This window comes from Bemisia tabaci, chromosome 1, assembly GCF_918797505.1.
Source record: "Bemisia tabaci chromosome 1, PGI_BMITA_v3".
NCBI classification, from domain to species: domain Eukaryota; kingdom Metazoa; phylum Arthropoda; class Insecta; order Hemiptera; family Aleyrodidae; genus Bemisia; species Bemisia tabaci.
This window is the reverse complement of record NC_092793.1, coordinates 27,132,608-27,150,252: the sequence shown is the minus strand read 5'-3', so window position 1 is coordinate 27,150,252 and position 17,645 is coordinate 27,132,608. Positions and strand designations below refer to the sequence as shown.

At 34.5% G+C, this 17,645-nt stretch overlaps 2 protein-coding genes across 5 annotated transcripts in view; one reads left to right on the top strand and one right to left on the bottom strand.

Moving 5' to 3' along the window:
• Positions 1-6,961, top strand: part of LOC109041199 (uncharacterized) — a 61,693-nt gene extending 54,732 nt beyond the window's left edge. Inside the window, exon 9 of the mRNA XM_019057451.2 lies at positions 227-6,961. Within this exon, the coding sequence (XP_018912996.2) occupies positions 227-2,983 (2,757 nt within the window). The 3' untranslated portion in view covers positions 2,984-6,961. The remainder of the gene's footprint in view (positions 1-226) is intronic.
• Positions 6,962-7,567: 606 nt separating this feature from the next.
• Positions 7,568-17,645, bottom strand: part of uif (sushi, von Willebrand factor type A, EGF and pentraxin domain-containing protein uif) — a 186,849-nt gene continuing 176,771 nt past the window's right edge. For 2 of the 4 annotated variants that reach the window (XM_019057537.2, XM_019057538.2), the window contains 8 exons: positions 17,064-17,237; positions 16,324-16,475; positions 15,658-15,969; positions 14,966-15,116; positions 14,380-14,578; positions 13,756-13,955; positions 12,981-13,094; positions 7,568-12,479 (listed from right to left, as the gene is read on the bottom strand). In XM_019057537.2, coding sequence (XP_018913082.1) covers positions 12,448-12,479; positions 12,981-13,094; positions 13,756-13,955; positions 14,380-14,578; positions 14,966-15,116; positions 15,658-15,969; positions 16,324-16,475; positions 17,064-17,237 — 1,334 coding nt within the window. In that variant the 3' untranslated portion in view covers positions 7,568-12,447. The other 2 variants (XM_072298877.1, XM_072298879.1) reach the window with 1 other exon arrangement.

The following is a 17,645-nucleotide window of genomic DNA, read 5'->3' as shown; positions in this document are numbered from 1 at the left end:
TTTTTGAAAAATTGTCTCTAGCATAGCGAAGAAATCATGATATATCTCATCTTTCAAATTTTTTGGCATGCATACCTCCTAAAATAAATCATAGCTGTAGTTCGTTCCCAATGAATTACATTTCATATTCTTGCCCACTTAAATCATGGAGACAGTGAAAATTGCTGAAAAATGAGTGAAAAATGAATTAATTTGGTGAGTCATTTGATTTTTTCTTTTTTTGCAGGAGGATTCGCCGAATCATGAAACCTACTCATCACTCATCACAAAGCGTTATAAATGTGCCAACTGCCCATATGTGTCGAATAGCAAGAGCCAGTTCCTGTATCATAGACAGTTCCATCGACCACGTGGAGCCTCCTTCAAGTGCAACATTTGTTCTTACAATGTCACCCGAAGACACTTACTTCATCAACACTTGCGAGTTCATGGAATAAGTGTTTCTGAGTCAGCCTATGGGAAAAATCTTCCTTATGAGGAGTATGAAGAGGTACTTGAATCTCCAGGAGACATAAGCAAAACTGATACATCATTATTTAATGAAATCCCACTAGTTTGGGTCTCTAAACTAGGAACCCTAACAAAAATGTTCAAATGTCGACATTGCCCTCATGTTAACATTAGAAAATCTAATATTCAGGAGCATGAAAAAATGCACGGAGCTAGAGAATTGAAGGTAAAAGAAAATGGGTCACCCTCAGTTCCTCTACAGTCACACCACTGCACCGAGTGCAACTATGTTTGCAATAATGCTGGTGTTCTATCCTCTCATACAAAGGTGCACCAGGGTCTCTTCGGTCAAGTTTGTGCCTTGGTCGACACGACCAAGAGTGATGACGTCCAAATCAGAGAAATCAACAAGATGCTCAATCAAGATCTGTTGAATCCTAACTCTGATAAGTTACAGCTACCAAATGGTTTAATTAGCAATTTTAGTCGGCAGAGTAGCCATAATAGTGAAGATAGGTCAAATAAGATTGAGAGCTCTATAGATCTAACTGGTGATAATAGCGAAGAGGCTAAGCCAGAGCTTGAAGCAGATGGGAAAATGTTACATTTTTGCTCTTTGTGTCCTGCAAGGTTTTTGTATGTCAAAGAACTTGAAATTCATTCAAGATTCCACGCCTTGAAACTTTCTCATCAGTGTGAATCTTGTTCGTACACTGCTCGGCAGCATCCTCATTTACTTGCTCATTACAAAGTGCACACGGACGATTATCAAGAGCGGACCAGTGCCTTTTGCGCAACTTACGGAATTTCTCCTCATCATCCTCGGCCTAGAACAGCTGTCATTCTGGATGGCACTTCTAATGCTAGTTATGCCTGGGTTGTTGTCAACGCCTCAAACAAGAGTATTATAATGGATGGAAGTTACGATCAAGCTTCAGGAGAAGCCAATAATCAAAAATTGAAAGCTCAGAGTCCGAAGCAATTCAAAGGACTCCAAAAGCATTATTCTTGTGAGAAATGCCCGGCAAAGTTTTTCAAAAGTGTCGCATTGCAGTATCATAACACTTTACATGGCAGTGGGAGTCCACATAAATGTCGAAGCTGTGATTATGCTGTCAAAACCTATGGAAATCTCATCAAACATGAAGCCATTCACAATCTGGAACCTAGAGAAAAGTATTCTAACAAGTATGGCAAATTCTTCAGTAAACCTTCCAGTAACCATATCCCAATGTCAGGGACGGACTTGTTTAAACAGAAAAGTGAAGCATCACAAAAAGGGAACATGAATGGAGATTCAGCCAGTACGTGTAGTTCGCCTCCTGCTCAATTTATCGACCCAGAGTTTGGAATATTGATGCATGGCAGTCCTGAATTCACTTATCCAACGTACTTGAAAAATGGTCGCATGCGAGAAAAGCGCTACAAATGTCATAAGTGTCCTTCAGCATTCGACAAACGAGAGCAGTACAAAATCCACTTGAGCCTTCATGGCGCGAAACAAAGGTATAGATGTGAGAGATGCGACTATTCTGTCAAGTATTATGCAAATTACTTGCAGCACATGAAGAAACATGATCTAAGTGATACCAGCCGGAACTCAGAAAGGACCCTGGATAAGAGTGATGCTGAGTATATTAGTGACAATCTTTCAGAAAGTGCAGAAATGCAAAGCGATGATGGCAAGGATCATAAAGTTCGAGCTGGTAAGACTCTAAAACTGAGCATGGCCGATCAGCAAGCTGTCATGTTAATGCAGCTCAAAGAAAATAATACAGCCAGCTCACCTCCTGAAACAGTGGCTCGTTGCCCATACTGCCCTTACAGTAGTATCCGTAAAGATGGCGTAGGACATCATCTCAATCGCCATTCAAATATCAAGGGTGCAACGTACGCTTGCAAACACTGTGATTACTCGGTACCTCAGACAAACTACATGAAAGAACATAACAAATTGCACTTTCAGCAGATGAAAGGCATGAAGCCAGATGCTTACATGAAGTGCGATCGCATTGAACTCTGGGCACAGCCAGCGGACAACCCCAACTCCAATGATAAAGTCATGATATTCCAAGATAAGGGTGTGGCTAATGGTTCAAATCGATTCCATCCTGAGGTTAACGAAGAGTTAAGTGAAAATCAGGAGTTGGAAAAAATTTTTGTCAACATCAACACTGGTGAAGAAGAAGCTGTGAAAGCAGTCAATGAAAACTGCGACAAAGAGAATGATAAGAAACTATGCAATGGAGCTAGTAAAGATAGTGTCAACTGCAATGGTAGTTCAATCAAAGATGATGCTAAAGTTGAGACGAATCCCTCTGTAGGTAGCGAAAAGGACAGTATTACTCCAGATGTGTGTGCATCGCCAAGTGATGATAACAACGATGAATCAGAAGAGGATTTCAAGGGCTATCCTGTTATCGGAGAAGATTCAGATGCATCCAACGATGCAAGCTCCAAGAGCCAAGCAGATAAGTCCATGAATATTCCTATCCATGATTCTAGTCATGAGAATGCTCCCTCAACTGTTTAAATTATATTGTTTCGTTGTTTATTTTTATAAATAGAAACAAAAATGGTGTATTTTCTTTGGAAATTACACCGAAAAAGGGTTCTTAATGTTTGTTGACTTTAATTCTTATTTTTTTTTTTCCCAAGTTTTTAAAACTTGACCGCTATCCTCATGACAACTCCGATGTTGTCTCTGGGTATTTTCTAGGAGATTTCAGGATAAATCCATGGTTGTCAATTAATTAAATTAATTTTTCTCTTTTTTCTATATTAGCCATTTATATAGGTCTGCAAATTGAATTTGTTTTTTTCTTCTTTTTTCTTTAAAAATGCTGGAATCGAATTGGTGATTTTCATGTATTTCTCAAGGTTGAGACCATAATTGACCCCAGTTTTTCTTTGTCATGCACTAGTATTCCTACTTACTGAATTTTCTCCGGAAAAGCCTGCTTTTTTAGGAAAATCTTGATGTATTGAAGAAAAACCTAAATCATTTTCAAACTCAGCGCTAGAAATAATTGAGTATCTTATAACACATGCCCAGCATGTTTTTTCTTTGTGCAGACCTGAGTTATCAGTTATTCCACTTAAAGGGCTCAGTAAATAGCTTGATTTCTCTATTGTTTTTAGTTTTTAACTCTTCAATCTATTTTTCTGTTTTTATAATTTTTTATGCAGTTTACAGAAGATAGCCACTTTAAGACTTCAACGATAGACTTACCTAGCCTAGTAACTTTAAACTTTTCACTATTTGACATCTTTTACTGTCATAAAAATTTAATTTATGAAGATTATTTTCTTCTTATTAATTGAAAAAGAGTATCTTGATTCTAACATTACTCTCTCTCTCTCTTCGATGAATTATACCTGAACTATCTTTGAATTGTCCACTCCTGTTTTCTGAACTGCTGTTTGTAATGTTTTTATATAGAATATACAACTGAGTCAAGAAAATCAACTTTCTCATTGCGGAGAATATTTGATATTAAATTATGGACAATAAGTATGTTATTCATTTGCACAGGTGTCCATCCATAATAAACAACTGCCTTGTATTTTGCACTTTTTGAATTCAATTAATGAAAGATAATTTTTTGTACTATGACTGTAGCTAAAGAGCCAAAATGTCTCTGCGACAAAAGTGAAAGTTGATCGGTCATTCACCAATTGGGTTGAGTGGCAACTTTTTTACATCGGAATGTTTTTTTTTTAATTTTCGGAAACATCCGTAGAAACCTTCAAAATATATGAAATAACTAAGCTTAGATTTTTAATGGATTTTAAGCCGAAAGCTTCCTGAGGACCTTAGATCCTAGGTCCGTTAAAGTTCAATTTTAGTCCACAAATTTCTGTGATTTTCTTCCTCCCAAGTCATATTGTAGAAATTTTTTTATTTTTTTTACACAAATGGGAATACGTAGCAAGTTTACATTGCCTCACAACCAGTTAAATTGATATCTAAAAAGGAAAGATAGTGGATTACAGCTTTAAGTTTATTTTTTGAGGAACTTAATTAATATGCATTTCAATGCATAATGATTTTGAGTCATCAAGGCTTCTAGCCTTGAGTGTAGTTTATTGAGTTCAAGTCACTGTGTCAAATGAATGGCAGTCTGCAAAAATGACTAATCCATTTTTTAGGTTTAGTGTTACTAATGTCATGCCACGCTCTATTACACAAGCATATGCAACTTGTTTTACCTTCAGTACGTGTGCAGAGAGGCTTTTCATGAGTTTCATGACTTAGGCAGCTCAAAAACGCCAAAAATTTATTACAGCCGTTTTTCCAGACTGCCATTCAAGTACATTGTAAATTCCTTTTTCCTTGTTTTTCTAGATTTTTGTGTGTTTCTAAGGTACTGGGGTTCCTCAAAACTATATCAAAGAGCAAATAGGTAAAATGTTAGTGAAACTTTGTGTTCTATAGATTAAGTAGACTGCTTTGATAAAATTTCATAGGTACTTCATTATTTCTGAAAGAAGTGGCACTTCATTTTCATATCTATGTTGGCTTAACCAAGCAAAGAAAATTCAAAAACTTGCGCATAAATAAATCTTTTTCTGAAAATATTTACCTTCTATAAAATAACTAGAACTCGCATTAGATAAGTTGCTGTTGTTAACTTCTGAATGCAATAGACAAATTCAGCAATATCTCTCCATAGGAAGGTATCAGTTTTTAGTACCTGTGCACTGTGGCAGCAAGTGGAGTTGCTGTTGCAATTGGTCTATCCTTGATTGCCCTTGGTCGGCTGCAGTGCGATGGCTTGCAAACGGAAAGTAAACAAATATCTACTTTTCTGACGCAAGTTCTATCCAATAGGGCATCTTATTCAGTTACTTCTTACAACTTTTCGTTTCCTCATCTAGTTATTTTTTATTTTGATGCTAATAATAGATAAGCCTGCAAAAATAATATCTTAGACTGATTCAAGTATATAAAAGCGAAAACTTCCTATTATTTTTTCTGTCTCTTCATATTTTTGAATTCTAACTTTCTCAAAAACTGTAAATTTGTTAAACAATTTTGTACATATGTAATTTTATGTACTTAGTGCTCATATGTTCTATCATTATCTATTTATATTATTCTCAATTTAGTGAAATTCAGTCATTTTTTTTTTAAATAGCAAAATTTTATTTGTTTTTTTGCAGTTTTTTTCGTATTCTTTGTTTTCATTTTTCAGCAAGGGCTTAAGATTTAAGTGAGGTACAACTAGTTTAAGCTGATTTCAAAAAACTGTTCATTTTCCATTCATAATTTTTGAGTACGATTTGTGAGATCCTGAAGTGATTGCTTGCACCTGCCTATTTCTTCAAGCAAGATTTTCTGCAATATGAACTAAGTAAATGCTTGAACACTTTTTAAAGCCTTTGGAATGTCCATAAAATGTGAGTGGTGGAGATACTCCAGTTCCATAAGGTATTCCTTTGTTGCCGTCATTTTTATGTAAGTCTCTTTAGGCAGAAGCCAAGGGCAAGTATTCCATCAAGTGTTCAGGTCAAATTAATGCTTTGTTACAACTTTGATTCCTAATTATCAAGTTCTATCTATTTAATAGATAAGAACTATCAGTACTTCCAATGAATATTATACCTCTACTTTTTCTGTTCTTAAGAACTTCAGGGAACCTAATCACTATTTTTTTGGAGAAAAATTCATTAACAGTTTTGTCTTTCTCATCAAAAATTTCCTTTGAGTGGAAGTAGGTTCGGTTCTTTTCTTATTTGATCTTTTAATGCCATTGGTGAGACCTCATGTCTTGAAAATTGCGATTATTATTTTGAAAATTGATGCTGAAGATTGGTTTCTCTTCAGATCTCAAAATGACGTAACACGTGTACACCCTTGGATACTAATTTGATGGTAAATTGGCATCGTTAGCCTCTCCTGTTTCATCCTATACTCACTCTCTTTTTGAAGCCAGTAGTGTACTCAGTCTGAAGTTCTTTAATTCAGTGAGGGATGTACTCAGGCCAGATATGAGAAGGAACTAAATGTGCATCCCTCACAATAGCATCCTATCATCTTCAATATAAGACCAAATAACATGCCTCAGGTTCCTTTACCTTTACCTGTGGGTCCTCAGTAAAAATCCATTTTCTCCGAACGAAATAGTGAATAGGCTTCACTGCTGTTGTCAGAGACAGACTGCGTGTCTAATCATTCCTGTCTTTTTCTGGGAATTTTTTTGCATATGTTTTGACTTGAGTAATAGTATGGTTTTTATCAATTAACTCTTTTCATTTTAGGAAGTAAATTAGCATGGTAGAACGTTACCTATAATTGTACATAAAATGCTGTTTGAATTATTAATTCCTCATATCAGGGTTTAAATTAATTTGTTATTTTGTTCACATTTATTTTTTCTCTGTCATTGTTATCTCATTTATAATTCAATGAGTGTACCTTGTTATGTATTTTGTATACATGTTTCTTAACTTGTGTGTATATAAAAGCCAAAGGTAAATAATAAATTCTTTTCTCTTTCCTCTCTCATCATTGGTATCTTCAACTTAATTTTAAATCTCAATACGTAATAGCATTGAGTCCTTAAAGTTCTACTAGCATTGAGTGGTGATTGCACCTTCTGATTGTTGCCTTTTAATCATATGAGTGGATTCCTATCTACTCACAACACACCACACCATTTTTAGTATCGAGTCTGACAATTCTGCTCACCTTTACACTAAAGATGAAGTAATGTAGACCTCAAATGTGTTGCTCCTGTTGAAATGAGGAATTGAAATTTAAAGACCCAAAGTAGGACATTGTAAGCAGTTTTTATAAAGAATGAGGTGGCTTTTGGAGGTGTACGACTTTATAATGTGGATAAAAAAGTACATATCACAGGAAGTCTTTAATAATGCAAACTGAAATCTCCATTTTAGTAGTTCCACCATCATCTTGATGTCATTAGTTTGTTACTGGTTGATGAGCCAAAGACAGAAGAAACTTAGCGCACCTGCAGTAAAAAATGTTGTTGTTCACATCAGTCTTCGAAAGAGAACTGAGTCAGGTACGAATCTAACAAACGGAGGTACCTACCTAAAATAATAAAGATGCAACGGGTCTGTGGTCAAGTGCACAATGAAAACATAAAACTTACTTCATAAATCAGAACTTTATTTGTTAGGTAATGTTTCATAGACAATTCAACAGATAAATAACAGAATTTAGAATAAAAATTACGAACTGATTTTTGGGGAACTGCAACAAATTGCAATTAAAGATGTCTCCAACAAAATAAGTTCACGATTATTTTGATTAGAGGTAAACCGAAAGTGACAGTGATGTAATGAAACACCTGATAAAAGGCATGTTTTATTCGTCAAATGTATTTAACTCCCTCCTCTAATTACAATTGCAAGTAAAAGCAATTTTTCAAAAGGTCAGTGGATACAAGGTAGTGAAGAAGCCAAATTTCCTCATTAAATAGGATATCAGTAAGGATAGGTACCCATCAGGTTAATTGGCAGTTATTCACTCTTCACTGGTTTGTGCAGTTGGATCATGTTCATGCCTTCTATACCAAATGTTTGATCGTAAAAACAGTCTCTGGGACACTGAAAAAATTAAGCCTCAGAGATTTGTCCTTTTATTCCCAAACTAAAACTTAAAATAGTTAAGCCTATCACTTTGCATTCATTAAGGATTCAATGTATTTTGATCACCGGAATACAAATGAATCTCAACCTTTCCTGGACATATTTAAGATCTTACTCAGGCAATAGAGTTTAATCAATTTTAAAGAGAGAAATACAGTTGAAAAATAGAACAAGCCAATATAAATTATGTGCATAATTTACTTTCAGGCTGCTGAAAATTAAGATTTCATAAAAGATACAGATAGTAATACTTCAATTATCCTCTCATCACTTATCAGGCGCAACAATGAGGCATGTTTTTGCGTTATTTTTCTTATTTTTTCTTTGTTTCCTTCGTGTTTCTTGTTGTCTCCATACACATTCCAAGTGGTTACACGTATTTACGTGAATTTTCAATTATCCAGCGTTTTTGGTATCCGGCCCACATCTTTGCCACAATATATCGGATAATCAAGGTATTACTGTACCGACTGAGAGAAATAAATTTGAGTTACCCTGAAAAAGAGGTACCTGAAGGGAATAACATGATTGAAAGGGAGGGAATGGCAATTGTCACTGTAATTATATGAAACACTAGTAATTAAAAATTATTCACATCCTACATCAACACATATCACACTCAAAACTGCTCAAAATATCAGGTTCACACGGCGCACATTTTTTTCCATTACACATTAACTTCAACATACTTTTCTTTTTTCCTACGTCTATAGGTACATGTAAAAATTTAAATAAGTTGACTCATAACTATTTAAAAATGTTATCGCACATGAAGAATTTGAAAATCTAACTAGCTATTATATAAACATATTAGAGTATTCAATGAACAAAGTGGGTTTGACTTATCAATAGCTGATACAAGCAACAACAGTCAAAAAATAATAACTTCCAACAAAAATGTTATTCACTGGTTGACTGCCATAGCTACTTGAGAACACGAAGAGCTCAGAGAGGAAACTTAATGGGGGAAATTTGGATGGGATGGGTTCCATCAATTTATGTCTTCACAAAACTGATTTAGCAATTTTCATGGCACTAACCTTTCCCCGTTTCTTTCAGAGACCCCCAGTTTAGATCTTAGACCAGAAAGAAAAAAAAAGGAAAAAAAATTGATGGTCTCATATTTTCAGTGCCTCAAGAGCACACGGTTGTCCCTTTCATCTCATTCTTTCAGCCTTATTATTTCTCATCAACATTTCTTTATATATTTTCAAATATTTTTTGTCAACTGAGAAGTCTTCATGGGGGTGCTTAAATAAAAACATAATTCAAAATTATTCTTGATGATATGAAGTTGTGGCTTCGCTCTTTGTTAGTTACTTTGCTTTTCGTGGAAATGTTGGCAAATTTGACACTGCCATAAAACTTAACAAGCTAAAGAATCATGCAGTTCTTTCAGAGGAATATCGTAGATCTTCAATTTTTTAGCTTGGTGATGAAACAATCTGGCCGACCTCTACAAGGATCTTGATCGATTTCCCCCATTATGCATCCTCAGCGTATAGTTCGATCAACTTAAAACAAATTGCAACAAAAGGAGTCAATATAGAAAAAAAGCTGACATTTTACGAAAGAAGGTAAAAAAGAATTTACAATAATTATTTACAGAAAAATAAAAAATACTTCCCTCATGTTTGTTACGGAGGGTTAATTATCTCATGTTTGTTGTTGAGGGTATACATTTAAATGTTCTTCATAAAAATGAAAATCTTTACCCTCATTAGAAATGTAAGGTCACAGGCACTGGATATTTTGTAATAAGATACTAACAAGTATTTAACAGTTTATTGAAGGATCGTCCCAGGTGTTAAATTAATAAGAATGAACAATATTTGATGAGCTAAAACTCATGAAATAAAAAGATTGTGATTAAGTTCTCAGTGCTGAATTTTTCAGAGAGGGAACGTTTCACAATCATAAAAAGGCGGAAGTACAAGTTGACTTGTAACTGTTAAGTACTTGTTACAAAAAAAAAGTTACATTAAATAGATTTGGTCGATGGGTATTGGTATGATCGAGTAATATTTTTTTTGGCAGATTAGAGGTACAATATCACTAGCAGTACACCCTCATATTATTTTTCACTGATTTTGACAAATTTCAAATACAAAATCATAGAAATTAAATTATTAAATGAGAGAGAAATAAATAAGATTCATCTAAGGCACATCAAAATAAAAATACAATATGAACAATTCAAATAAAGTAATTAACTACAATTAAATCTTAAAAACATAAAATTATTCTACTTGACACATTCTTTTATAATACAAAACATATTCATTGTAACTTGAATTGATTGTGTTGTGACTACACACATTTCGACTAAAAATGTCAACAAAGAATTCGCTGCATCGGTGAGTGGTCATCAATCTTCGATGAAGAAAGACTAAGAAAAATTAATTACCAAAAAAGGCACAATCAAAAGATTTGGAAGGTCTGGCAGGGTAAATTAACTTTAGACCTATTGAGGCTCGTCACCAATAATAAAACAAACTGGTGTACTAAAATTTGAGGCAGTTGGAGAAATATTCAATTAAAATACCCTGCAAATTATAAAATTCCTATGTGTTTGCGAAGAATTTCAATATTTTGAATGCTCTTGATAGAAGTTAAAAAACATAAAAATAAAATAAAACTGTACAGGTCTATTTACACAATAAGCCTGGTGATAATTCAAAATTACAAAATGGTTTAAAGCATAATTTTGGATAATTATTAATTTAATTGTTTAGTCATTGACTAAGTATAATTAATACATATTTTATTCATTGATCAATTATACTTAATTGATTGAGTATAATTTTGGATGATGGGATGACTTGAGAGTTACAGCTGTGTGGCAGGGCGTTGGTTTGCAATAAACCTTAGACTTTAGCAATAAAAACACATAATAGAGGTTGACTTTGTGGGCACAAAAGCATAAAAATCAGAGTGGATAAAATCATTTAATTTCCGTATTATAAATTGGTACCAATTTATTTTTGTACTTCAACGTTCTTAGAAATTTGAAAAAATAGAAACAATTATAATCCTTCGCACTAGGAATTTATTTTACAGCACCTGCTAAATTTTGGCATTTATCTTCATAATGCAAAGCATCTACTTTAAGTATTTGGTTGACGTTATCCATCGGTTATTTGTTGGTAATGTCCTGACAGCTAAATTGTTATTTTTTGGTGCCACACCAAAGAATAATTCATTGCTCGTTGATTCCTAACTGATTAATAAATTGTTATTCATCCAAACCAAACTCGCCACTGTCATTTGTCTTGTTGACAAAATGGAAAAAAAGAAATGAAAATTCACATTGAAGAAAAAAGTGACTTGTGCTTGTTTTTATTCCGAGTAACAAGGTCATTTTTTGGAGTAGGCTGAGGCTGTAAGTCATAAGGTTTTCAAATGGGCCAAGGCAATTCTCAACACCAGTTACCAAAGGAAATTGAAGACCAGTGGAGGATTTGCCATCTGTGCAGCTTTTTTTGCCAAGCAGTTTGTGTTAACTGGCAGTTAATATTTTGTTTGAATGCCTTTAATATTTTTGAGTTCTGATGAATAAGGATTAAGTCATTAGGGCAATCTCGACAATTGTTGACTTAGCCATCAGTTCAGTACCAATCATATTTTTTGTTGAAAATTGGTTTTTATAATGTATCTTGAGATGATGAATTGGTGAAAATAGGAAGACAGAGAGCTCCTATGATAAAAGAATGAAGTACCACCAGGCTTACAGTATGGAAATATTTACAAAGCTATGTTATAATAACATAAACAAAAACAAGTTGTCCTACAAACATGGAACGAACAAGTGGTGAGAAAAAATGAAATTGCAAATAATGAGCAAACTTGAGAACAGTCTTTTGAGTATTTTTTGTTGGGGGTAATACCTCCCTATTCTCTATACTTTTTTCACTTCAATAAACTATGCACATCATTTTCCATTACACCAACTCCCAACTGAGTCCCAAAGAAAAGCGCAATTTAACTCACTTATTGCAGAGATTAGATTTTCCTTTGCTTGGTACCTTTTGGCACTGTATCATCAAAATTTGACAGAAAAGCTATATTTGACAAGAGGAACTTGAGTAATTCATCTTCGATAAGTAAACATGGGAAACTCGGTTGAAGTTGTACTGAAGATATTTTAGGGAAAATGGTCAAATGATAGGTACCGGCTGAAAAAATTCGATGTGATAAAAATAAAGAAAATGGGAAAATACTAAACCCACAGAACAAAAGTAGGTTGACGAAGACTGAGAAAATTAATGCAAACTGCAAGATGCAATGCACTTAAAAATTTTGAGCACTTCAATAGTAAGTATTATTGACTAAGAGTAAAATGGTTTCATGTAGCCAGCCATAATATCAGTCAGTAGTTTAATGGCCTTCACTTTCCGAGTCGCTTTTATCTGAAACAAACGTACATCAAACTGTTAAAATCTCTGGTATAACTGTTGTTAAAATATCTTGTTTTGGGATGGGTTCCTAGAGAAATTACCTGATAGTATAGAGGCATATTCATGGTCATTATTTTAACAGCTCCTTTCCTTATGAGAAGGCTCCATATGGTTAACATTAAGATTAAGGGAGATTTAAGGAGATTCTTAGAATAGCAGAATAGCAAATGCTAGAATAGCATCATTAGAAGGACAATTTTTACAAATCTTGAGTAAACTTCAACGAAATAACTTTGAATTAGACCCTTGTAAGAGATTACAATGATTTTCCTCCATAAAAAAAGTATTAATATACAAGAAAGTCAGGTTTGTGGTATTTCACTCTAAAATTGAGGGTAGAGAATCTAAAAATGATGGAGCTTATACAGGGAAAGGTAGTGGAAAGTAGAGTTTTAAAAACAGAGAAAAAGATAAGTACTGCTCTGTTATGTTGAAAATAGAAATTAAAATTACCTTTTTTACCCGGATATGCATGCCTCTTCAGTCGATCATACAGGTCATCCTTGTTACCATATATACTTGCATTCGATCGAGCTAAACTATTCATCTTTCCATTATGTAGACTCTCTATAACAGATTGAGGATAAAGAAACACTTAGATTATCTCTGAATTGGAATTCAAGTAATACAAATTTTCTTCATCTCTAAATTAGGTATTTTTGTTAAATTGAGTTCATCCTTTCGTTGATTTACTGAAACTATCTTGGCTAGGTTTGATGAACAAGAAAATATTTTTCTAAATACAGCAAAACTTATGAAATTAGAGAAAATGACTTACAGTTATAAATAGTATATATATAAATTTACATTCTTAGAGTAGAGAAGAAAAACAAAAAATTAATGTTCATTAAAAATTGGTCCTATACAAAACAAAAATTTAAAAATTTGTGGGTGATTCGTGATTTACTCCAAGAGTCAATGAAAACTCTAAAAAAAAGAAAAAAAACGAAAAAGAAAATGTGGATTATAACTTTATACTAATATACTATGATAACGGTGCCAAGATGGGTATGTAGTTACTTCATAAATCAGCATCTCTGTCAGACCTCACTGCTCTAAAATTGGATTTTTTAGCTGAAAAAGCAAAGTTCCAGCTTGACATTACTATCAGCGATACCCAAAGGCACAATAATTCCGAGAACAGTGTTTACGGAATAGTCACCCATAAACCTATGGGTGGTTATTTCAACGTGGGCTTCAACTGTACAGCAGAATCAAAAGCACTTACCTTTCATATAAGTTTCATTGTAGAAGTTAGGCATTTCCCAACCATCCTCCTCATCATCATAATAGTGAGCGTATGTTGAATGATGAGATGGTGCTATGGACTCAGCATATGGAGCAGCTCCATAGTAGAAGTTAACTTGAGAACCAGTTTGATCATTGGTTTGGGCGACTAGTTTTTTAGGTTCTCTTCGTCTCTCCGATCTGCAGGTATAAATAAAAACAATGAATATCTCAGAAGTTAAGTCATTGAATCATACCATGATGGGTCATTGGCACCTATTTTTTCAAATTCATTTCTTTAAAATTGCAGAGCGAACTAGGCGTCTAGGAAATTTCAGAATTTTTCAGATTTTTTTAACTCTAAATGGCAAAGAAATTCTGTCTCGGAAATGCCCAAGATAGGACCTGCTGCAGAACACTTAATTGACACAACCATTGAGATTCCTATTCACTTGGTACTTAGTAGGTTGTGAGACGATTGATTGGGAAACAAAGAAATAACCCAAGTTAGAGTATAGACGAGAGGAAATAAGTAAATATATAGGAATAAAAATGGATTGTGATAAATTTGATGTATCTTGACACTAATATACCAAATATCGAAGAAAGTTCAGAGATATCTTACCTGGCGCAGATCATCCAAACGAAAAGCAGAATAATAATGAGGAATATAACAACTGCTGTGATTCCACCTGCGATGTAAGCGAATTCAGACTTTTCAGCACAATGTGGGCCAATGAAAGAGCCAACACACCGACAAGAAGGCTGTCCTCGACTATCCTTGACACAAGTTCCTTTGTTTTCGCAGAATCCGGCGCAAACATCTGTAAACAGACACATTAGAAGCAGTTAGTCAAACAGTCTATGTTAAATATATTAGAAGAGCTAATGGAGGTAAAGGTTAAAATGTTGTGTCCACTTTTCGACAATCATTCTTTGATAAGTTCCATAGGACAAGTGAAAATTGTTAAACAGATGCTAGGACTATGTTGGCAAGAGTTATGTAGAAAAATCCCTCAAGAGCTAGGGATAAAGACAGTCACTGCTTTGTGTTGAAAAGATTTAAAGATAATCTTAGGGACTTGGAACTCTTTGCGGAAATTCATAATGACTGATACTCGATCAAGGATATAAGATAAGAGAGACGCCGATCCTTACTCATGCTCCAGGACAACTTGAAAAATTTAAAAGGTATTAACTGGACAACTCACCTGTGCAGTGTTTGCCAGTTCCATTGAAACCGGGTTTGCATTCACACTTGAAGTCGCTTGTCTCTGGGATGAGCAAACAATAGGCATTTGGATCACAGTGCATTTCAGGACCATTCATTTCACATGGATTCCAACACTCGGCTTTACTTGTCTGCAAATAAGAAGGAATTGATTAAAACTGGAATTAAATTGGGCATAATGAAAGTGGTAAAAGCCAAATTCAAGCATTTTTGCAAAATAATAGGAAAGAAAAAAATAAAAAAAAACCTGTACAGAGAAAAGAACAAAAGAAACACAGAAAGAAGAAATAATCTAAACATATTTGCCTTGAGTTAAATTGTTTTCTTATAAATAACTTAAATCTTTGTTTTTTTTTGAAAAATTTGTGTGAGAAAAATATTGCAGGTTCCTGCATACAAGACATAATATGTAGCACATACAAGCTTCATACATACAAGACATAATACGTCGCACAAAAAAGTTCTGTTAAAGCTTTTTTGAGAGCACTAGTGAACTCGAAGGCTGTAAGATATCTATGAGAAATCTAGGGCACTGAAGAACATAATGATAAATTTAAGCGCTTTGCGTCACTGCAATGCTGCATACCTACTGATAGATACTCTTGTAATCAATGTCGATTTCATCTGATGGTTTGAAATGGGAAAAAAGAGGAATTTCAGACAAGAACTTACAGCAGCCGTTCCTTTGGTGCTTGTGTTTGGAGGACAAGGTAGACATGTTGTTTGCTGAGAGGATGGTTGATATGTTCCCTTTTTGCAAGCCACACAGCTGTTCAAGGTTCCGTTCAAGTATGTACCAGGTAAACATACAGGGAGAGAGCATTCTTCTACAGTCGCTGATCCAACTTTAGGAGTGGTGCGTCCGTTGGGGCAATTCTGACAAGCTGCTTCAACGCCCTGAGTTCTGTAAGTTCCTCGTGGACAAGGTTCACATTGACCTTCAAGTCCAATTTGCATTCCACTTGAACACTCATCGCGGCATTCCTGTAAAATAAAATTTGCGCATTCAAATATACTTCTCAACCACATTTTTTTTTCTTATTTCAAAAGTAACTAAGTACTATAGGGATCTACTTGGAGCTTTTTCAGGGCATTGAGGTTAAAATTAAGCTCACTGCGGTACACACCATGGGATTAATTCACAAAGGTGATCTTCTCACTCGTTTGCAGGTGCTCACTACTTGTCTGCAATTCAGTTGAAAAGCACAAATTTTGCTAACTGAGTAGAGTATTGTTGTTTGATCATGTTTAAATACAGCTCCGCAGTTTCGATTCAACAGAATTCTTCTAATTTTCGAAAAAAAAGTTTCAACCAATAAAAGTTAGAAATTCACATACATCTGCAGATACAGCCTCCGTTGTGCGGGTAGTCTTTCCAAGTCCACACAGTTGACACCTAAAACTACCTTCACTAGGCTGATAGAATCCATGACCACAGCTTCGACAGAGACCAGCTTCATCATCATAGTATTTTCCAGCAGGACAGCGTTCTAAAATATAAAATCAAATATTGAAAATATTAAAATATTCATGATACGAATGACTAATACATCAGAAAAATTCACAGAGTGTAATCGATGCAAAAACTGTGACTCATTTTTCTCAAGCAATAACTAATGAAATTCAATAAAAAAGAGGGACAAGAAATTTATTAAAGTCAGAGCATCATTAACATCCAAGTGGAACAGGGTTCATGCTTTGCACCTAAATTGGTATCACATGTAACATGAAAATTAACCCAAAATGTAAAATTTTCTGGAAATTACTCTAGCTTAAGGTAAGATTTTGAGAATCTAATTTTATTATTGTGAAAAAAGAAACATGAAATCTTTCTGTTTTGGTAAACAAAATTTTGTCTGGATTTAGCGGAGGTCATTCAGTTTGGACTGATTATGAGTCCTGTAGGTAGGAACTACTTGTAAGTTCATGGACACGTTCGCGACAGTATTTATGTGTATAGGAAAATCGATGACAAGTATGTGGTTTCTAAAATGAGCTATAAAAGTTGAAACCTTCCCGCTAAACTCAGTCCAATTAAATTGAGTACTATCCAGTGTATAAGTTGACAAAAGACTCACCTTTGCAGTCAGATGCACTTCTTGCACCTGGAGCAATAGTGACGCCCTGGCGTCCAGCAATTGCAGGACATACTGAACACTGAAGTTGACCGCTTTGGCTTTGGTATGTACCAACAGGACAAGGGATACAACTACGAGACTCCTTGTGGAAGTAAGTTCCAACAGCGCAAGATACTGAAAGAAGAAATAAATCGTTTTACCGAACTGTTGATGAGAACGAGTACGAATGATTAAAGCCAGTAGCTAGTTTCAATTGGAGTTCTGTGTAAACTCTGTTTAATAGCTACATTCGAGTAAGCAAAAAAAATATAATAATTTTTGAGGATATTATTTGCAGGTTGAACTCCTGAAAACTATTGGTTGAATAGTTGATCTTTATGCCTGTTCAAACCATACCTTAATACATCTGTTTGTTTGCTCAAACAAGAGTTGCAAGAACAAACTACAAGTGAGGAGTTGCGCAGATTTTTCTACGATTAAGACTTAAAAGTTGAATCAAATACTCAAAATACATTGAGTGTAGAGTAAAAATTATTTGCAAAACCAGACTGTACCGAGAAAAACAAGAAAATGCATTTTGTC